The following is a 23,351-nucleotide window of genomic DNA, read 5'->3' as shown; positions in this document are numbered from 1 at the left end:
TGTTTCCGATGATTTTTCCTTCAGGAAATTCTTGGTGGGCCACACGTTGCCGAAGAGAGATATGACGCAGAGTTCTTCAAGAAGTTCCGGAATCAGAATATTGTTCTTTCTGCAAGAACATATGCTCGGGTATAAATCATTTCACATAAAGCAAAATTTTGAGATGGGACTTGCCTTTCTATTTGTACAATGCGTGTCTGGCAGAAAAAAATATGGGTTGCGTTTAGGACAGACCATAATAGAGGTAATGCTTTTTGTAGTTTATCTCTGTTGAGAGGGAATAATAGGGCCTCTTTAGGTTACTTTTCCCACGGTTTTATCCCAGGCGACCAGATGTAATGTCTGAAGAAACATGGGAAAGTTGTCAGTGAGGCCATTTGCACCCATACTTGTCGCCAGTGGTAATATACGAGACCCTTTTGGTAATGGGCAAAGCAATCCAGTCCTATCTGGGGGCCAAGTGGAGCTACATCCATAGCCCTGTTACTGTGTGTGTGGGGGGGGGGGGGATGAAAAAAGCCTACTCAAGGTTACGCTAGCATGGAACTGGCATAGTTATTGTGTCCAGTTGTTGGGCCCAGTGACATCAACTGATGCAGTAGGACTGACTCGGAACACAACACTTTGGAGCAGGGATTGGGATTAGTCCCCCTGCCCACCTATGAGTAATAGATATATTCCTTGGATGAAATGCCTAATAATAATAATAATAATAATAATAATAATAATAATAATAATAATTTTATTATTTATACCCCCGCCCATGTGGCTGGGTTTCCCCAGACACTCTGGGCGGCTTCCAACAGAATATTAAAATACAGTAGTCTATTAAACATTAAAAGCTTCCCTAAACAGGGCTGCCTTCAGATGTCTTCTAAAAGTCTGGCAGTTGTTTTTCTCTTTGACATCTGGTGGGATGGCGTTCCACAGGGCGGGTGCCACTACCGAGAAGGCCCTCTGCCTGGGTCCCTGTAACTTGGCTTCTTGCAGCGAGGAAACCAAGTGGGAGACATCTGTCATCTAGTGGCTGAGGAAAAGGAATTCACCAAAACTGAAGAAGTAGCAGTTGCTTCAAATACCATTGGCCTCAGTCCATTTCCTATCCTTGTCCGAGATGGATACCTCTGGTGTAGCTGCGCTCTGTTTTTTCTTTGAGCGCTTCATTAGTGTTTTCTTCCATCTCCTTCTTTATCTTCGTTTATCCAGTCGTCTCTTCTTGCCCTTGGGAGTAAAAAATAAAATAAGAGTCCCTTTTGTATTTACCCCACTCCTGCTTTCCCCTCATTCTGGCAGTCTGGCTGCCCCTGTCCCAGCTGTTTGTTTTCTTTTCATCGTTCCTAGATTTCCCGCTCAGTCCGCTCGGTTGCTGTCTTCTCCTGTAATCCCCCGCTCCCCCAAAAAGCAATGCCTCCTTCCTCGACATTGGTAAATTTCCTGTCCTCAGCCACTATATGGTAGGTGTGTCCTTGGTCCAATAAAACCACCAATGGCATATATTTTTTCTTTCAGAGCATTCATGAAATATGCTTAGTTTCTGAACAGCACAAGAAAATCAACGGAGCAGAAGGGGATGGATAGCTAATACTCTGGCCTGTGGGTTTTTTATATGAGAATTATGCCATCTCCCATCATTTGAGGGGTGTGTGGGTGTGTATGGTTACTTCTGAAACAGACTGGTCCATAAGCTGTCTCATGAATACTAAAACTGAATTATTGGTGCAGGAAAGCAATGTAAGAGCCCTGGAGATTTTGTTCACATACCATGGGTCAGACCTCCTTCCGCATCGGCTGGCAATTCTCTCTAATTTTCCAGAGACCACCTCTCCACATGAATATTCCTTTTTGCTACCTGAAGCTTGGTAAGTGAATATGCGCTGAATATCAATGCAAAGCTGCGCCTTTATTTATTTAATATTGAAACAACAATTAGTATTCCTTATTTTAAAAGTTATACTAAAAGCTGCATATGCAGCTGAGAAGAGAGAAGGAAACCCAATGAATATATTTTCAGCTAAACATGCTCTGTTTGTTGTTATCTCCCGGAATTGGACAGCAGTCTCAAGACTTCATGCTCCTTCCCTCAAACCCCTTCTTCTCTTAAGAACATACAGTGGTACCCTGGGTTACATACGCTTCAGGTTACATACGCTTCAGGTTACAGACTCCGCTAACCCAGAAATAATACCTCGGGTTAAGAACTTTGCTTCAGGATGAGAACAGAAATCGTGCTCCGGCGGCGCAGCGGCAGCAGGAGGCCCCATTAGCTAAAGTGGTGCTTCAGGTTAAGAACAGTTTCAGGTTAAGAACATACCTCCAGAACGAATTAAGTTCTTAACCCAAGGTACCACTGTACAGTCTGAAATACTCCTTTGCAATATTTATAGCAAAATGCTATCCTCAGAAGTTAAGGTTATTGTGTATTCATAAGTTCAGCCACTGCTGAGTTCATTGCGGCTTACTCCCAGGTAACTCAAGAATTTACAGAATTTCTTCCATGAAATGATCTATAATTACCCTGTCTTTTTATCTGAAGCTGTTTCCTGTTCGACATATTAGTTAATAGAAGTAGACTTGACACACATTGCTGGAAGTGTGAGAATCAGAAGTGAATAGATTGCAAAAATTTCTGCCTTATCACTAAATGTGATATTCTTATCCTTTTAAAAATGGTTATGAGGCAAATGTGAAGTCCTCTTGTAGTTCTGCATCTTTTAGATAAAAAAACACCCTTCCAACCTTGGTAGCTTTTGTATTGAAGCTGAATTATAGTACTTTCTGCTTTGTGCCACAGCTACCTATGAGTCTACAAAGGGCTTTTTGTGTTCATCCCCTGCTGAAATTAGATTTGAAAGAAAGATTCTCTTGTTGCTAATAGAATAGGTTGTGGTGTGCGCTTGGTTGTTATGTGTGGTGCCCACAGTGATTGATCCAGTTTGCAAATGCGCTGATCGTCCCAGGGAGGTTGAAGTCTCCTGTTTGGAGCTACACAAAAAGGCCAGTGCCTGGCTGTAGCTCAGGCAAAGGTCTGACCTGGAAGTATTTATGGCCAGGCCATAATGAGAAACAGCAGTCACCTGTCAGAAGGTGGGTGCCGTTCAGGGATGTGAAAGAAAAACACTGCCCTTTCCTTTTTCACTCCTCAGCCTCAGATGGTTCCCCCATGAGAGTGACAGAGCATAGACTAAGAAGCTTGTCTTCTAAGATGAGGGCCTTTTATCTAAGCAAGCCCTAAATTATCATGTGTTACATAAGCACCTGCCTTTAATTTGCATTTTGTTTGGTCAGTGAAGCAATCCTAGGGAAAGTGAGTAAGGGTTGTCAACTGACTAGGCAAAAAACGCAGGAAAACATAGGTTTGATAAGTGGAAATCAGTAGGCAGAGGTTTTCATAATAGCTGCAGTAGCTGATTCAAGAGTCAGCCACCCTAGGATGGATTAAAACACCTGCCAGTCAAGGGATGGCTATGCCCTTAAAGGTTATCCAGTGCTGTGAAAGCATTTTATGCATTACGCTGAAGGATTTGAAGTGTTGAGCAGGCTTAACATGCTTGAATTGGTTGAAATGGAGCCAAGGAAGGCAAGAGCTCTTGGAGTGCGTCTCTAATTAAAGTTGGCTTAATATTGGCAAAGATCCCACCAGAGGCAAGACTGTTATGGCAACAAGCAATCCTTCCCCCATCCAAACTAATTATTTAGAGTTATTTCTGTGTTTCCAACCATATTATAGCAACAATTTAGAAATGTTCCTTTTTCTGAGATCATTTTCCTCACAAGAGCTTCTGCCTTCTTTAAATGGAAGGTGAAAATTCTTTGATGGTTCACTGGGAGTTCTGTGAAGGATGAAAACGTACAGGCAGCCTAGGACTGTTGGGCAGGTGGTCTAGAAATTTAAGCAGGGGGTTTGTGAAGGACCAGCCCAGGACTCTGAAGTTTCTGCTGCACCATTGTTGCAGTTTATCAAGAAAGCAGATTTCTAAACTGAAAAAGGACTTCCTTGTTTAGCTATGCTGAGTTGCTGAAGTAGAACCTTCAGAAACATTTCCAGCTATGCATTCAGTTATTAAAAGAAGAGCCTTTCTGGATCGCATCAGAGGTCCATCTATGCCAGCATCCCAAAGTAGCGAACCACATGCTTCCAGGAAGGCCTGGGCACAAAAAAACAACAGCCATATTCCTTGCTGCTTTCAAGCAAGCAACTGGCCACAAGCAGAGTCATATTGTGGCTCTGCACCTTGGGCTTCTTTGCAGCCATTCTGACTAGTAGCCATAATGTACTTCTACACCTCTAAGCTATATCTTGTGGAAGACAATTGCATAAATTAATTATGCACAGTGTGAAGAACTACATGTTCTCATGAAAGTGGCCTGCTTCAGCTGCTATGCTGGGGAGTGGCTAAAGGAGCAGGCATGGTGTCCTCCCCTTTCTTATGAAAGTGTGTGATGTAGCAGCTCCACCCAAATGACTTGTTCATTCACTTCCTTCTTCCTTGAGGGAACAAGGCATGGCCCCCTACTTCACCATGCAAAGCCTGTTGCCTTCCAAGTACAGTGGTACCTTGGTTTACGAACTTAATCCATTCCAGAAGTGTGTTCTTAAACCAAGGCATGCTTTCCCATAGCAGCGGGGGACTCAGTTTACAAATGGAACACACTCAACAGGAAGCGAAACATGTTCTGCTTCCAAGGCAAAGTTCACAAACCAAAACACCTTCTTCTGGGTTTGCAGCATTCTTAATCCAAGTTGTTCATAAACTAAGCTGTTCTTAAACCAAGGTACCACTGTATGTGTCTGAACCAGACAAATGGGCTGTAGGAGTCTGATTCAGACCAAATCAGGCCATTAGCCCATCTCATTTGGCATTGACTAGACTGGCAGAGGGGCTCAAGGGTTTTCTGAAACTTTTCTGGAGATGCCAGGAACCGGGATTTGCTGCTTGCAGAGCATGTTTTCAACTGCTAGATTACAGCCCTTCCTCAATAGACTTCTGAGATGGTAGTTTTTGTCTGCTTTTGGGTTTTTTTGGTGGAATAATGCACTGATTGGCCTTATTGTTCCACCTGTCACAATTTGGTATCCATCATGATCTGGAGGTGCAACACTAATGTGATACTTGTAGATTCCCCAAAGTGATTCCCTTCCCACTTCCTTTCTCTTAAAAAAGAAGAAGATTAAGGCTGCATTAGCACAGTTTAGTTGAAAGAAGGCTTGTTATTGCATGGACCACTTCTAATTGTAGATTAGTGCGAAGAACTAATATTCTTGCGGTGTCGGACACGAAAGCATAATGCACTATCAGAGTACACAACAGTAGCTATGGGAGATATCTCTAATGAGAAGGGTCACCTCTCAATGTGACCTGGTTCAGTCGTCCCAAATTCAACACCTGGCAGTGCCTAATTATTTTACTAGTACAATGTGTTCCACTGAAAGCAAATGACACGTTGGGTAGATAACATTTCCTGGAACCTAAACTAAAAGGCAGGAGACGCAGCCGAAAACACCATGGGACTCTTAAGTGTGTTCATGGTTTTATACAAGCAGGGGCTGCTCTGTATCTTTTTAAAGGTTTGGGAGCACTTCATGCATCCCATACATCTTTAGTTACATGTATATGTGTGTGTGTGTGTGTGTGTGTGTGTGTGTGTGTGTGTGTCTATATCATCTATATATATCTATGTACCTATATCTCTATCTATCTATCTATCTATCTATCTATCTATATCTATGGGACTGAGATAGCTGTCGTGGTGCTGCCCTGCAGTTGCTGTTCATCTGCAACTCCTTTCAGCCCCAGCCAGTATGGTCAGTGGTCAGAGACGATAGGCTTTGTAGTCCAACAACACCTAGAGGACACCCCATTGGCTATGGTATAGGAACATAAGAAACTGCTTGATACTGAGTCAAGCCCTTAGTCCAGGGTCAGCAAACTTTTCCAGCAGGGGGCCGGTCCACTGTCCCTCAGACCTTGTGGGGGGCCGGACTATATTTTGAAATAAATAAAAATGAGCGAATTCCTGTGCCCCACAAATAACCCAGAGATGCATTTTAAATAAAAGGACACATTCTACTCATGTAAAAACACGCTGATTCCCAGACCGTCCACGGGCCGGATTGAGAAGGCAATTGGGCCGGATTTGGCCCCCAGGCCTTAGTTTGCCTACCCATGCCTTAGTCCACCTAGCTTAGTATTTGCAATATTGTGGATAGATAAACTGTGGCCTCCCAAATGTTGTTGTACTACAACTCCCATAATCTCTGATCATGGGCCATGTTGGCTGGAGGTCATCAACATCTAGGAGACCAAAGATTCTCCATTCTTAGTCTACATTGATTGGAGGTGGGATTTAAGGTTCTCAGACAGGACATTTTCCTGACCCTACCTGGAACCCAAGACCTTTTGTATGAAAAATAAATGTACTCTTCTCACTGAGACAGAGGCATCTGTGTATTTTGTCCCATCCTTCCTCCAAAAGCAGGCAAGGAACTTCTTATGGTTTTGGGAACCTCTTGAGAAAGGTGATAACTGCTCAGTTATCTTGATTTGTGTGCTTTTAGGACACTGCTCCCCCCCATAAAAGCACTACTGTTTTAGTGGTTTTGCAGAACCCACCAGCAGTATAAATAAGAGTTCAGCTAAGCCAAGATGGGAACACCACCCTACTCTACTTGCTGTAACAGAGGGCAAAAATCTTGGGTTGAGCAAAGCCTATAAGCATTTGGGAAAGTGAGTATTCTTAAGTTTTCCCATGGGGCAAGGAGGTACATGGTGTGATACGAGTTGTTCTTGGCAGAGATATGATTGGTGTTTGGAATAGGGGGACCTCACCGCCCCATCCCATCCCAGGTTTTTTTTGAATTGTGTTTTTATACCTCAAGGCGGTTTCAGTTCAGGGCTTAATGGCAATGAGATCCTATTGGTCAGGAGTGAAAGAGGATAGGTTGGAGAAGAGAGTCATCCACTGCTTTGAATGGCCTACAGCTGCTGCTTCTTCCTCAAGCAAAAGAAAGGGAGAAATTCTTGGCTATCTTGTAACGTTAAAATAAGGTAATGAGCACAGCTCTAGGTGAGAGTATCTGGAAGCAAGGATGGAGGAAGACTTCATTTCTTCTTCATTTTAATGTTGAATGGACCTAGTTCACCCCATGTGGACTTATGAATGAACACGTCCAGAATTGGCACAAACCCAACCATCCCTACTGTTCACAAAGGAGCTGAGCCAAAACTGCTTTCACAGCTTAATCTGTGTTCTTTGCTATGTATTTGTCCCCTCTTTTTATTTTATTTTATGAAATCCCACTGGTTTCCTCCCCTTGCTCCCTTGAAAATTTTGATAATTTTTTGTTTGGGGCCATAGAGTCTCTAAATAGGCCTTAACAAACTAGTTCAGGAAGTTCCTTGAAAACAACAGTTCACATTTTCGTAAATGAGAGCAAAACTCAGAATGAATGAAAAAGACAAAAATGATTTTTTAGATTCGCTCTAAGTTTAGACGCTGTCTTAAGCAGTCTGTCTTTCTTAAATCAGAAGAATGCACTCATAATGATATATCTGGTGTAGATAGAATGTGTTATAATTCTATTGCATTTGATAGCTCAAAATAAAACCCTGACTTCCAAACCTTTATTCCCCTACTCACTTCCTTGCTCAGTTCCTCAAAAGAATGTGAAGTCTTTAAAAGGTAACACACTTTAAAGGATTATTAACCTTCTGGGGAAAATGGCATTTGCTAGTCTAAATTATAGGATTTTTATTAGATTTTATATTACCTAATTCAGGCCATGATAGCTTCTTCCTTCTATTGTGTTGGAGTCTTTTAAAGTAAGTTTATGGGACTTTCTAACAGCGTATTTTTAGATCTCGCAGACAGGATTGTCACATGTGAGAGCACTGGTGTGCTGCGTAGTGGATAGAGAAATAAGATTACAGCGCTACATCTGGCTTTGTCACTCTTGCGAAACGCATAATGTGATTTCCTTTTTTCCCTATAAAAGTGAAAAGCCGATTAGACAACCTAATCAAAATCTAACTCATGAATGTGTGGTTTGCTCCTCAGAAGCTTTTAAAGTAGCACCAGAGATAAAACACACTTGGCTTTGTACTTCGGTGGCAGTTTTGTTCTCTCTTTTACTGCATTTTCTTTTAATGACGCCACCCCCAAACTTTGATCTGTGGTGGTGAAGTGCTCCTGCTATATATTCAATATTGCCAAGCAGAAGGCAGCTTGCTCAGCTGCATGTTTCCACTTCCTTCCCCCCAACACCCGCAGTTTTTGCATTTCACCCTAAAAATCTTTCTGGAGGATCGGGGCGACCTACAGAACTCTTATGGGGTTGTAGTGGGAGAGGAGAATTTGCGGACATTGCAGCACAAAAACCCTCCGTTTGAATTTAGACAATTCCTCATTTCAGCCACACCTTTGAGATGGTTTTAAAGCTGCCTTTTGCTTGCAAATCATTGAATAAAACCAAACGAAAAGTCAGTCTCCAGCCTAATGCTGGGCGATATCTGGGTTTCAACATTGTGATATATCACTAGCTAAACATCACAGTATACTGCGATATCACAATGTCTGAAATAAGGATGGAGATATGTAGAGGCATTGGCTGGCTTCACATTTTTCCCTACAATGGTGATTTTTGCATAGCACACATACACATCATGATATGCGATATATTGCCAGCTCAAAAACTATGAAACCAATATCATGATATGGACTTTCGGTGATATATCACCCTACTCCAGCCCTTCTAGAAAGTAAGTCATGGAGTAAAGTGTGCAGGTACCTTCTAAACGATGAGAGCGAGTTTGATGTGGCCAACTTGTATATTTTTCCTGGTGCTGTTGTTATTAGACAGCATCAGCATGTATGTGTAATCAATATTGTGTTACCTTTGCAGTCAGGACCAGCTGAACATTGCTGGCTTCCTATGGTAAGCATAAAGCTGTTAGGGGTGGTTGTCTCTCTGATTATATGTTAGGCTGCGCTTTCCATGCCAGCCATTTTGTATTATGGCAGGCACCATTGCAGCCATTTTTGTTGGATCAATCCATCAACCTCTGATGGATGATTTAGAAGGATTGGGTCCGGCATCACTTTTGCTGATCATATCTGCACGATCCATACTCAGCAGAGTTACATCTCAACATAGCTCCTTCTTTGGAAGCGTCTTCGGGGTTGAAGGTACACACAGTAGGCAATAGACACTCATGGACACCATAAAGATTCAGTCAAGTATAGAAGTTTACTTGACAGGCATAAAAGCAAATTGGTAGCAAATATATACAGACATTCACTGCTGCCATAGTCAAGGCATGCTTAGAGTCCAACAAGAGTCCAAGTCTCTCTCTCTGCTTCTCTAGAAGCAAGGCACAAGCAAGAGACTCACAACAAGTTACAACGAGTTTCACAGAATCGTTATTGGTACTTCCTGTCACACTGTCCATGTCCAAAAACCAGTTCCCACAGAAAATGTCCTTGCATAGACAACACAATCTCAGCCTTCTACTGCTTCCTGAAACTTCTTCCTTGTTTCTGGAACAAATGATTCTCATACAGAGAGAGAAAATATCCAACGATTTTGTGACTGGTGGCCCCAGCAAAGTTTGAAATGTGTCCACTGGTTCAAAAAAGGTTAGCAAGCCCTACTCATCACCTCCAACCACTGCTGGCTGGGGCTGATGGGAGTTGTAGCCCAAAATTTCTGGAGGTTTTTGCCAGTTTGGCGAAAGTACCTTTAAAGAATGTGTTTTACGAGGAGGTTTGACCAAGGACAAGTTTCTTCCTGATAATACAGAGCAGCACGGCAGAATCACAAAGGTGAGAGTGGGAGGACAGGAAAAAAGGGCCGACAGTGGATGAAGCACTAACATTTTGAAAATGTATTTTCCTCTTAATGTGAGTTCAGGGTCAGCCTATATTTCCAGCAACATCTCGTCCAGCTATATTCTTGGCTGTCAGACTGTTGTCACCTTCTCTCCCTCTTCACTTTCATCCTGATAATAGTCATATTTGTGAGCTATTTGGCATTGCCAGAAGGCAGAATTTGTTATCTAGCTAAATGGCGATATTTCTTCCTTCCCCCTAAAACTCTTTATCTCCCCCTCCCTCTTCTCCCTTCTCCCTTCCCTCCTCTAAATGCACACAGACACGAGGAGACAGAATAATGAAAGCATCAACTTCAGACAAGTTTGTTTTCAATCTTGGTGGGATGCAGCTGATCACTGAAAGCATAAATTTATTACCATGACTAACAAAACAGAAATTTTAAATTATTATAGCAAAATGATTCGGCTTCCGCCTTCAGTTGCTATGATAAAAATGGTGCTGTTTCTGAGGTGGTGGATATAGAACTTTGAGCCTCTATACTCAAAGCTCTGTACCTGTCACCACGGAAACGGCTTCATTTTTATCAGAACAATTAATGAAGGCAGAAGTTGAAACATTTTGCTATGAGGATTTAAATTTGTTTTGTTAGATGATAGTCTGTCTGTCTGTCTGTCTGTCTGTCTGTCTGTCTATCTATCTGCTGGCAAAATTGGTGTATGTTTAGCTGCATAGACAGGAGAGACATTCTTTTTTCAATTTTCCTTTAAAATTAGACAGTTGGAAGTCTTGGTTTATTGTGAGAATCATTGCCATTTGAATTTAAGAGGTAATCCGTCTGGAAAATAATGGCCTTCCCCAGCATTATAAATGCACATAGCCAAAGCCTTGCAATTTCCTGTTTTTGTTTGTAATGCATTAGACTACAATATTGCTGTGCTATAGTCAACATATTAGTATCACCAAAGTCAGGAAATTCAAATAAACGACTCCCTTAACAGCTGTAACTTTGCTGAAGAGCATATTATGGCTGCAGTAAAAAAAGAAAAAAAAGGAAGGAGCGCTACTTTAAAGCAGAAATCCATGCACGTGGTCCTTTGTCTTCAGTGAAACTTCATTAGATTTTCCTCTTAGGCTGAACCATTTCATGTTTTGTCCAATGGCGGCTGGTGCCCATTGGGTGGAATGCAGGATATCGAACAGATGACAGGTGGGGCCAACTAATTCTGGAATTGTCCCCACCCTCCTCCTGCTGGGTTCTACAAGGGATAGCCAAGGCCATGCCAAGGTTGTAAGTAGGGCAGCTGGGGTTGGGGGAATCAAAGCAGCTTGATGGGGCATTGCCCCAGTTCGCCAAATAGACCAGCCTCCACTGCCTTCATCTCAGTCCTAATAGTGTTTGCTTTGTTAAATCTGCATGAAATCCAATGGAGATGGATATCGCAAGCCACTCTTTTACATTTTTATATCTCTTTATCTTTACAGTGACTTGGTTCTGTTAAGTCCAATTAGAGGCTACAACCTCATTCCTGGGATGCAGCATTTTTGCCCTAGCCATGCTTCAGCTTAGGGTTATGTGTAAATGTGGCCAGTATAGAAATTTACCCGTCTATGCAAATGAAATGAAATTCTAAATCCTGTGACCAGAATCCCATTCTGTTCAGCTGAGTGTGTTTGTTACTCCCCCACTCCGTTGGTGTTCTAAGTGTTCAGTGCTTCAGCCCTATAATTAAAAGATGCCTTTCTTCTTAAATGTCACATTTGGCTGTATATTTGCTTTTGTATATATCTTTCCCTGAAAGCGGAAAGGGCCTGCCTTGAAAGTTTTGCACAGCAGGGCTTTTGGGAAAGTAGCTGCCAAAGTTGACAGCTGTGAGTCTCTGCTTTTTTTTGTAAAAATGAAAGGAAATAGGTAATTTTTATTTTCAGTTGAGTTAAATAATAACCTTAGAGCCGGCTGGAAAAAGGCCCCAAACCAAATGTTATGGAATGGCTCAGGTACTTGCACATGCCTGATATTTCTCTTGAAAATGACCTAGGCGTTTTGGAAGACAGGTTCTGAATTTGCACACCACACTAAACCATTGTTTAGCATGCTTTTAGCATCATGTAGACACGCTACAGCAAGCTTTAGGCTCACACTCTTCCTCCTGTGTAGCTGGGGAGAGTTTGGACTTCTTTCTTTTTGTTAACCATCTCATCCAGATCTAGGAACTGTGGTTAACGCTATATCCAGCAAGCCAGCTTCAGAAACCACAGTTTGAAATGGGCTTGCTGGAAATTAACCACAAACAGAGAATTCTTCTGCTTAGTTTTACATATTTGTCCAAGTAAACAGAAATTCTAAAGCTTTGTGGCTAGAATCCTATCCTGTTCAATTGATTGTGGCTTTTCCTTCCTCCACAACCACCCCAGTTTGCTATTGATTTGTGTCACGGGTGGGTAGGAATACGCTGAGCTTCCTGTTAACCAAGACAAACTGCTCTAGTTTTGTCAGAACGGTTACTTAATATTAGAAACTACTGCACTACCAGTACTGACAACATTGGACATGGCTCTGTTTAGTTCAGGGGTGGGATAAGTTATGGTTTGTTTAACGGGCTTACGCACATTCCATAGGTGATGAAACAAACCATGGCTTGTCTCTCCAAAGCTGGGTTTGTTTTCTAGCTCTTGTTTCATGCTTTTGGACAGGCATCCTCAACCTTTTGCCCTCCAGATGTTTTGGACTACAATTCCCATCATCCCTGACCACTGGTCCTGTTAGCTAGGGATCATGGGAGTTATAGGCCAAAACATCTGGAGGGCAAAAGGTTGGGATACCTGCATTAGGATATCTGGGGTGGACTGGCCAACGAAGCAGTACTTAAAGAAAGGTGTTGGCTTTCCATGTAACATGAAGCCATTGTTAAAACAAACCAAGGCTCTTTAGTCAACAGCAAGGAGCAACCCATAGCTTCATCACTGGGCAGATTTGGGATGCTTATCACAGGAATCTGCCTTATACCATTGGTCTATCTAAGTCAGGCTTCCTCAGCCTCGGCCCTCCAGATGTTTTTTCCCTACAACTCCCATGATCCCTAGCTAGCAGGACCAGTGGTCAGGGATGGTGGGAATTGTAGTCTCAAAACATCTGGAGGGCCGAGTTTGAGGAAGCCCGATCTAAGTCACTGTTATCTACACTGACTGGAAGCAGCTGTCTGGAATTTCAGACAGGGAATTCATCCCAGCCCTGCCTAGAGACTCCTGGGATTGAACCTAGGACATTGGACATGCAAACAGAAGCTCTACCAATGTCCCAGCCCCTAGCCTGATCAGAGACGCTATGGTTCGAATCCCTGCGACGGGGTGAGCTCCCGTTGCTCGGTTCCTGCTCCTGCCAACCTAGCAGTTCGAAAGCACGTCAGAGTGCAAGTAGATAAATAGGTACCGCTCCAGCGGGAAGGTAAACGCCGTTTCCGTGCACTGCTCTGGTTTGCCAGAAGCGGCTTAGTCGTGCTGGCCACATGACCCGGAAGCTGTACGCCAGCCAGTAAAGCGAGATGACCGCTGCAACCCCAGATTCGGCCACGACTAGACCTAATGGTCAGGGGTTCCTTTACCTTTACCTTACCATATATGTGCAAACCAGGTCATTGTTGGGAGGTTATGGCTTCTATCAGAGCCGGGAATTCGTTTCGTGGGAAGGCCAGGAATTCTCTAATAGAAATCCCCAGCCTCCTTCTCCATAGAACCATAATGTTCAGGGTTCCATAGCAAACATGTTGACTCAGTTACTGCAGCATATCATAGAAATTGTAGGATCTTGAAACATCTGTCTATGTGGAATTTCAGCATCGATCCCATTATGCCATATTTACTTGCTCCCTTCTCTTAATTTGGCCCTGTTATAGGTTTTATTACATGCATCACCCCCGCTTACGTGAGGGCAGCATTCAAGGCCCCCGTGCGCTTAAGTGAAATTGCGTAAAGTGGGTAGCACCCCAATTTGATAGGGAGGGCATGTGGGGAGAGGAGAGGAGAGGAGAGGAGAGGAGAGGAGAGGAGAGGAGAGGAGAGGAGAGGAGAGAGAGAGAGAGAGAGAGACTAACGTTGGAAATCTCTTGGGGCTGCTGCCTGACCTATCCTGAGCCTGCCTGCCTGCCTGCCTGAAGGGAAGTGGTGTGTGCAGAAACTGGCCTTGGAGGGTGAGGACTAAGAAGGGCACCCAGCAGAACTAGTGCCAGAATGGGGTTCTGATCACACGGCAGAGTTGTGGAGGCAGGGAAAAGGTGTCCCCCCACGCTGCTGGTCGATTGAAGGCCGCCTTTCCTCGCTTGGGCAGCAGCCCCATGCGAGGGATGGCCAATCTATTTATTTATGTATTTCATGCTGACCCACGTATACAGGGTCACACGTAAGTGGGATGCACATAGGTGTTTGTGGCGGGGTGCCTGTAGAGCAGGCATGGTCAAACTTGGCCCTTCAGCTGTATGGGAACTATAACTCCCATCATCCCTAGCTAACAGGACCAGTGGTCAGGAATGATGGGAATTGTAGTCCCAAAACAGCTGGAGGGCCAAGTTTGACCATACCTGCTGTAGAGGGAGAAATGGATATGCTCGGCCATGACGGTTCAGTTTACCCCGGCATTTATTTTGCCGAGCACCATAATTTAATTTTCACATCAGTACTGCAATGCAAAGAGCAAACGTAGGGAGAAGGGGAACTTTATCGTAAGTGTTTCAGGGTGTCCCCACCCCCACCCTGGCTTTTCAAAATCTGCAGCTCGACTTGTGTACTAATATTGGAAAACCTCTTTTATGTATGTGGACAATTGCTGTTATCTTCGTGTCACACACAGAGGTGGAAGCATTTTGTCTTTTTGACACAACCTAAAGTGAATTGGCATGTTTTTCTCCGAACGCTCAAGGTTGTTTGGATCCAAGCCATTACCTCTGCAAGATATTGTTGTTTTGAATTAAAATTGTGAGCCATAAGCTACCATCCTCAGTAATTTACTTATTTAAATTATTTGTTTGTTTACTAAAATATCCGCAGAGAGGCAGGGTGCATTTTGATTTGCTGTTGGAATAAGAACAGATCTATTGGAGGTGGGTTTCTTTGATTCCCAACTGGGTAGTTTACAAAGCCACTTGCCAGGTTACACAAAGGAAAAAATGTGTGTGGAAGGAATTGTCCATTCCATATCTGTTGCGAGGTGTATGGAAAACGTGTGTGCATGTCATTTCATGCATAGGTACAGAACACCAAATTTGAAAATTGTGGTGCCTGGTTTTCTTTTGTTGTTGTTTTTTTAAAAAGATCTCTGTATAAACTGATAATCATAGTAGAACTGCTTTGTCTGGTGTGTTCAGGGCTCAAAAATGATTGCACATACCCCAATGCTACCATTTCATCTTGGAAGTCTGCACACTAGGGTGAAAATATTTTCAGAGCTTTATAAACATTTGATACCCAATGCCTGTGAGTTTAGTAGCGCAGCAGTGCCATTTTTCTTTGACTTGCAAAGCACCTAATGGAAACAATAAATAAATAGTCATGATGAAGGATGTTTTGCTGTTTGACAGACTTTTTCTGGCTTTCAAGTGCCTGAGGTACATTTAATCTACACTTTGATATGCTCCCTAGCTGGCACTTTGGAATATTGTGCTTAATTTTAGGCAGCATAATTTTCTTTTTTCTAGCAGAGCACTGATATGAATCCTTGGTGATTTGAAGCTTCAGACCCCTCAAGGACAGACGATAAAATAATCTATTTACAAGGAGAAATGTTATAAATGGCTCATTTTTAAAGAACTTGGGTTACGGGTGTTGAGACGGGAGCCAGGCCTTCGATGGCTTATAAATGTGATATGCTGTTACGTTATGGGTGCAGTTGGGCTTGGTGGTTCCTTGCCTTCATTAAAAGATAAGCTAACTCTTTAACAGCTTCATTCTAAAGACCACAGAAAGGGCAACTAGCTAGGAACTTAAAAGGGATAATGTGCATTGTTCAAGTGTGAGTTAGACTTTCTAGTTTCCTTGAAACATTCAGAAGGTTGAGATTATAATTGCGAAGGCTAATGACTTGCTCAGCTTTCAATTAGGCATTGCAACCTCAGGAAAACGTACAAGCCAACTATTTCTTTTGGCTACATCAATTAAACAATTTTATTTGTTTTTGCTCTGTCCTTTTATTTCTTTTTGGTAAAAATAAACCTTTTGTTATGACCTTAAGTGTCAGCTCCACATCAGCAGGAGAACCCTGTCTAACCCAGCAGGGGCTTTTGGTGAGATTTCCTGGGTTACAGCAGCTGCTTTGTCTCCCATGCTTACTTGTATGGAAAATGCAACATTTTTAAAGCCATTGGCTTGCAAGGCAATTTGAAAGGCTTTGCCCCTCCCTTCCCCCATCCTTTCCCCTTTAGGGAAGATCAGTGTTCGAAATTCGCCAGGTGCGTTTTCTTCCTGACTATTGGCCGCTTGCGACCAAGTGAAGATGTCCGGGTGCCAGGATAGTGCCTGACGTTTCCACCACCTGTAGGTGCATGCCTGGGGATCCTTGGATTTTGACTGTTTTCACACACCAGCAACACATCCTGTAGAATTCTATCCATTATATTTTATCTGCACAATCAGAATGAATTTCAGGAACCAAAAAGTCGTATCGAAAAAGGCGACTTTTGAAAGAAGAATGGTGGATGAAATTAATGGACTATGCAGAATTAGATAAATTAACAGGAAGGATTTGAAACCTGCGGGGACCAGAGATTCTTAGAAGACTGGAAAAATATATATGAACTGTTTGAAAAGCAATTGTAATGAACGGATTACGTTAGTAGGACTGCAAGGAGTTCTGTAAGGAGAACTATTTGAAATATTGCAAGAAAGACTACGAAGGGACTTATTCGTTAATGATAATTAAGAGTAATAGAGAAATTAAGAAGTGCAGAATAAGTGATAAAGAACGGAAAATCATCAGAGGTTGTTGACAGAAGTCTAAAATACTGTATAAGATAAGAAGCTATGTTAAATGATTGTTGAAAATGATATGTAAAAAACACCAGTAAAAATGTATAAAAAAAGAAAAAGACGACTTTCAAGTTGTCTGGTCCCAAAATGGCAATGTGGCATTCTGTTTTGGTGACAGCAACCCTGCTTAACGAGCCACTTGGCACCTAACTTACATATCTGAATTTCTAACATTGGCTGGAAGATATGGGCTGCTGGTGAGCAGCTGCTGTCTTCAGGCCTACAGTACCTATGTGGACCTATAGAACACTTTGCCATTGCCATTGCCATTGCCATTACCAAGGGTCCCTCAGCCCCTGGGGCAGAGGGAGCAGCAATAGGGAAAAGGATATGGGAACCTACCCCCCCCCACACCCTTGTCTCTTCCCCTCCATGAACTGTTGAAGGAAAATTAGAATGCAAGTCGATACCTGTGATTTGGCCGTCCCACTTCGTTCATTCAGTCATTGATCTCTCATCCCCTTCTATCATAAAACACTCAAGATGGCTTGATGGCAAAACCATAAAGTGAAGTGAAGTTAAACTGTTGCGTTAGGAACACCTGGGGTGCAAGCCTGGGCAGTGTGTACGGAGGTCCTGGGCTGCCCAGTCGACAAGACCCCTTTCTCAGCCTCGTTGATGTGGTTCGAAGGAAAGCAGAGCAATTTGTTTGGCACCAGCTTGGCTGCAGGGGTTGCCAGAAGGTGCCATCCAACCGCCTTAGGGACTCTACTCTGGATTTGTGTAGGGTTTACTCCTTTAGAGAGCCATTGTGGTATAGTGGTTAAGAGTGGTAGACTCGTAATCTGGGGAACCGGCTTCGCGTCTCCGCTCCTCCACATGCAGCTGCTGGGTGACCTTGGGCCAGTCACACTCCTCTGAAGTCTCTCAGCCCCACTCACCTCACAGAGTGTTTGTTGTGGGGGAGGAAGGGAAAGGAGAATGCTAGCCGCTTTGAGACTCCTTCGGGTAGTGATAAAGCGGGATATCAAATCCAAACTCCTCTTCTCTTCTTCTTCTTTACACCTTTTTCTTCTCCCGAAGATGTCCCGCAAGGCAGTGGACGTTTAGGACTAGAGTTTTCCTTCTCCTAGATGGCCTATCCTCCAAGGTTGATGAGCCCCATCAGTAAACGAGCAGTAAATAAGCAGTAACCGATAAGAAGAAGAAAGCACCGATCAATTATTCTAAAGAGTGATGTTATAATAACACTTAAAATGTAGAAGCAGTCTGAATTTTCAACTTAAGAAGCAACCAAGGCCTTCCTGTCCAAAGGCTTGCTGTGTGGCACTGTTGCTGTTGAAGCAGCAACCCAATCTAGTTATTGGACGTCAAGAAGAGCTCATATTCCTAAAACATGGTGGATCTTAACCTACAGTGGATGGTAGCCAGTAGTGCCATATGCTTGAGTGTGTCTCCCATTGATGCCCCTTTGCAATCTCTACTGTGGTAGCTGTGACGTGTCTCCATGCCTAGTTTCTAGAAGGTTTGCTTTGCTTGACTCTTCCTACAATGAGTTACCTTTCATTTTTAGGAGAGAGAAAAATAATTTTGCTTTTGTTTGTTTTTCCTTTTTGCGGGGGGGGGGGGGAGTGGTGCAGCATCCAGCCACAAGGTGACAATATTGAGTTCCCTATAATGATTTTTCTGTATTGAAACAGCATGCATTCTTGCATTTTGGCACGCTTTTGTGTCGGCATGCACGGATTTGTTAGACTTCCCACAATATTAGAAGAAAGGAACTTTGCCAGCAAGTATCCATTGACATTTTAAAACTGTAATGATACATGCTTGGGACTAGATTGATTTCTCTTATGCCTACTGTGAAGGTTCACACTGAGAAAGCAGCCTTAGGCCTGCTCATTTGTTTGTATATTAAGAGTGAAAGAAGATGTGCCAACTTAAATTTCTAAAAGCCAAAGTGGATTTGTTCAGCTTGAGCAGTTCTATAATAGTCTTCGACAAGCACTTAACACTATTCTTTTTGCTGGGTGATATTAAAAGTACTGCCTGCTGCTATCTCTTGTAGTCAGGCAGTGCTGTCCAAAAATAAGTGCAAAACAACAAATTTGCAGAAGGGATTAAAACTCTTCCTACAACTGCATGGCTAGGATTAACTGGGCGGATGGTATTACATATTTATGTTGAAATTCATCAGTTGCAGAAATGAGTTCAGTTGGCAACATGAAGTTTATGTAGTGTTCTGAAATAGCTGTGCCATTCAACCAAAATTCATCGAGGCATCATTAGATCATACATGACCTAGAGATTTGTCTCGGACTTCTCCAAATGGGAGAATAGCTGTTCTTTTTAATTGTTCTGTTTTCAAGTACCGTCAGCAGTGTGTAGCAGCTTTGGCGAAAGAGTGGCTGAAAAGCCCAACAATAAATAATTGAGAACAGACTACAGCTCTGCAGGCATCTTGTGCATAATAAGCACAGAAGGATTCCAAAGCCCCGAGAATAAACAGTATAAATCAAGGGTATAAAAAGCTGAGCAGATTTAGATCCCTTTTGATTTGAATGGGTCTAGTCGCAGCTAACTGTGTACAGTGCTGCAGAGGGAGTTGAGACACATTTTAAATGCAAGTTATATTTGTTGGATTAAAATGTGGAGCAAGCATTCTGGGCTGCTGTTGGGATAGCGGCAAAGATCAGATCTCCCTGGAAGCTGCACTTGCTGACTTGAAAGTACCTCTTGTCAATTAAGTATGGTAACTATAGATATTTAACAGATGGATAAACAATAAATATGCAGAAAAATTTATCTTGAATATGGAACCCATGGAGGGAGAGAAGTAGGTCCGAAGGTTCAATAGAACCTTTTATTTTAATGTTTGAAATGGTTAAAGTTAAAATTTATAAAATATTGTAAAAACCAATAGAAAAAGTTATTTTTAAAAAGGTTCCTCTTGTCAGAGCCAAACTACAGGTGTCTTTGTATTTAGCATGCGGTTGTTGTTGTTTTTTTAAATGCAAATTGCATTAGCTGGATTTTGGTGGTAATTGATGGCACAAGAGCAAAGTGGGTGGGGGAATTTCCAATGGAGGATTTCCTTCCAAACCAAAGAAAATATTGAAGATTTTTCATCAGGACTGCAATAAGGGGAGTAACGGGTTAAATCCTTCTGCACACCTCCCCTGATTCCATTACCTCCCCCCACCCACCCCATTGCAACTTCCCATATGTAGGCCCCATAGTTTGTATGTAGCAATGCCACTGCTCCAGAAACGAGTCCTGGATTGCAAACAAGTTTTAGAGTCCGCCCTGATGTCTGATGACGTCTGCTTAAGTTGTAGGATATATCATGGTTTCCGTGTGGCACAATTTTTTTCTATTTTTTTATGTGGCAGAATCAATAGTATAGCAGAATGGTTGGGCTAATGAGAAACAGAATGACCATTGCTCAAACGAAGACTTGCTAAAATGGTGGAGCTTTGTTTTCTGTCTCCCTTTCATTACGTTTTGTCTTTTTCATTACGTTTTTTCTCTTAACAAGTTGTTTTTATGGCTTTTGAGAGTCCTGGAAATGCCATGGCAATGATGCTTTTAAAACCATAACAGATCGGTCTGGTAATAACTCTTTTTGTTGTTAATCTTTATCTTTGTTGGCAAGCACCCATTCTGTTTGTAGATGTTTTTTATTACCACAGGAAATATTTCACCCTAGATGCCTATAGCAAGAGAGCCACATCTGACTTAATTGAGAAAATCAATACAGCAGGGATATCTTGGCTCAGGAGAATAATTTGCTCAGAAGTTGGTACAAAATCCTATTACTTCAAAGAATCCACAGATGTCATTTTCTCTCTCGCTATTAATTTAAAAGATTTGCAGTAGTGAGGTTGAGACCCTGCTGTGGAAGCAAGAGAAAGCCATCTATTTCTAATGAAGAGGTTGTATACATGTAAGAAACATGTGATGCAACACATGTCAAAATAACTCTGGTTTAGCCATGCAATTTGCTGTTCACTTGTGGCAAAGAACAAGGACGGGCAACTGACAGCGGTCTCTGTGTCCTCACAAACCTGCCGTCTTTCTATTCATTCAGTTGGAACTATTTCTTAGTGCCCCTGCTGGCCTTTTTAAAGATGGATTTGGTGGTGTAAATTGCCTGTGCTTGAGCTTCAAGTTGAGAAAACCATATACAGCGCCATCTTTGTGTGTGCTGTATTTTAATGCTAATAATAATAATAATAATAATAATAATATTTATATCCCGCCAGTCTGGCTGGGTTTCCCCAGCCACTCTGGACAGCTTACAGCATATTTAAAAACACAACAAAGCATCAAACATTTTAAAAAAGAACTTCCTATACAATAGGATAACAACAACAACCATAATAATGATAACAATGATAATAATAACAATAAAGATAATAACAATAACAACAGATTACAGCAGGGGTCAGCAAACCTTTTCAGTAGGGGGCTGGTTCACTGTCCCTCAGACCTTGTGGGGGGCCAGCCTATATATATTTTTTGCGGGGGGATGAACGAATTCCTATGCCCCACAAATAACCCAGAGATGCATTTTAAATAAAAGGACACATTGGTTAGTGGATGTATTAGTATTAATGTAGCATAAAGTGCTGTTTCTGCCTTTCACAGTATTTATTCCCACCCCCAATACCTGTTACTGTGCATTTAATTAGTAGACTGGTTTTCAACACACCATTGATATTTTTGTTTTGTTTTCTAACAGCAGCAGAGATGGAGCACTGAAAATTCTTCCCTGGAATGAACAGAAGCACAGGGAGGAAGACTGGTGCGAGAGGGCACCGTGCAAGTAGGTGTATGAAATTAGTTTGTGTGTGTGTGTGTGTGTGTTCAATATATCAATCCATTTTTACATTAGCACCAGTCAGTTGCAATTAAGCAACTATCCCACCTGGCCTTACTATCTTTGAAGACTTGAGTGTAGGAGCTACCCTCTTTCCTTATTGGAGAGGAAAACACATGTGGATTACTTCCTCCCTTTTTTTCTGGAGGAAACATAAAGTCCCAAAATGCACAGAGCTCTGGGCTGTGGTCCCGTGATACATTCCCAAGCTTTGATCATGCTGTATGAGGTGAAACCTGTATAAGTACACAGAAGAATTGCTATGTGCATGGTGCCGCGGAGTGATACACGCTTCCCTTTATGGCCTTAGCAGTGATTTGAATGATTCTTTACTTAGCAAGCCTCCTCACTTGAGCCACAGGATTTTAATCACAGTGAGATCAGAATTGGGCCTCAAGCACACAGGATCTTTCTCCTGCTCCCATCACCATGAGTAGAAGTGAACAGCTGAACCGCGTGGCACCTGTTCTTGCTTGGGTAAAATCCTGACAGCCAAGTAATAACTTACAGGCTCAGCGTGTTAACAGTGCCCTTTCTGGATGTGGCAGCAGGTTTTCATGCCTGCAACGGCTTTTGCACATTAAAGTATTGCTTCTGCTTAAATAGGCAAGCTTGTCAACTCATTTGGAGCACTGTAGTAAATTGCCTCTATTATGTAAACACCTGTTGATGTAGTGATAAGGTTAATTACCAGGAATAGCTAGAAATTCAGTAGGGGTAAATAAGTTTTCTCTGCGTAGGCTTTTGCATAAAGGTCAAATGCCCATTATGTAAATAACAGTGGTGACCTCCAAAATTAGATTTTTTTTTTTTAATTTATTTATAGGCACTAGTTTTTCAGAACAGAACTAGTTATCATTTAACATGATTTTTCAAAAGATAATCCTAATGAGTCTGCCTAAGACTTAGGTTAACATCCATGCCATACATTGAGATAATTCTTATACTACTTCAACAGCCATGGCTTCCCACAGTGAATTCTGGGACCTGTAGTTTAAGAATCCCAGGAATTGTAGCACTGTGAGGGGTCTCCTCCAGTTCTCAGGACATTTAACAAACTACAGTTCCCAGGTTAGCATCATTTTAAAGTCCTAGCTTTCTACATTTAATGACTGTTTATCTGTGATGTTCAGGCTGATGGTTGAACCAGCTCTTCAAGATGAAGGCGAGTTTTTATATGAGTCTCAACCTGAGTTGCTGAAGTTCAGAACCACGGATCTTTCCATAAAACTGGTCACGGACTGGTATTGGAAACGAGCAGAAGAGATTGAAAACTACTCTATGCAGGTAAATGCAATATTCTACCATATGTGTACTGCCATGACTTCAAATATACACCCTATAAAGCAAATTGGTTATACAGACCTATTTGAGTGTGTGTATGCCCAGCCTTCCACAACCTGGTATCCTCTAGATTTTGTTGATGATATAGCTCAGTCGGTAGAGCACGAGATTCTTAATCTTAGGGTCTTGGGTTCAAGTCTCACATTGGGTGAAAGATTCCAGCATTGCAGGAATTGTACTAGACAACCTTCACAGTCCCTTCCAACTCTACAATTCTATGGGTTCCATAATCACTGATCATTGGCTGTGCTGCTGTCAGGAACTGGCTGGATGACGAGGAGTGGTGGGAGGCACCAGCTAAGGAAGCCTCAGAGAATGAAGGTTTAGAGCACGGGGAATGGTGGTG

General features: G+C 42.4%; 1 protein-coding gene across 2 annotated transcripts in view; it reads left to right on the top strand.

Moving 5' to 3' along the window:
- The window catches only part of NBAS (NBAS subunit of NRZ tethering complex), a 175,590-nt gene that overhangs the window by 43,943 nt on the left and 108,296 nt on the right, over positions 1-23,351 (top strand). For both annotated transcript variants that reach the window (XM_081856655.1, XM_081856654.1), the window contains exons 20-23: positions 25-129; positions 1,723-1,859; positions 21,524-21,607; positions 22,795-22,948. In XM_081856655.1, coding sequence (XP_081712781.1) covers positions 25-129; positions 1,723-1,859; positions 21,524-21,607; positions 22,795-22,948 — 480 coding nt within the window. The remainder of the gene's footprint in view (positions 1-24; positions 130-1,722; positions 1,860-21,523; positions 21,608-22,794; positions 22,949-23,351) is intronic.

Source organism: Podarcis erhardii, assembly GCF_964252035.2.
Source record: "Podarcis erhardii genome assembly, chromosome: 3".
Lineage (NCBI taxonomy): Eukaryota > Metazoa > Chordata > Lepidosauria > Squamata > Lacertidae > Podarcis > Podarcis erhardii.
This window is presented reverse-complemented; position numbering and strand designations above follow the sequence as displayed.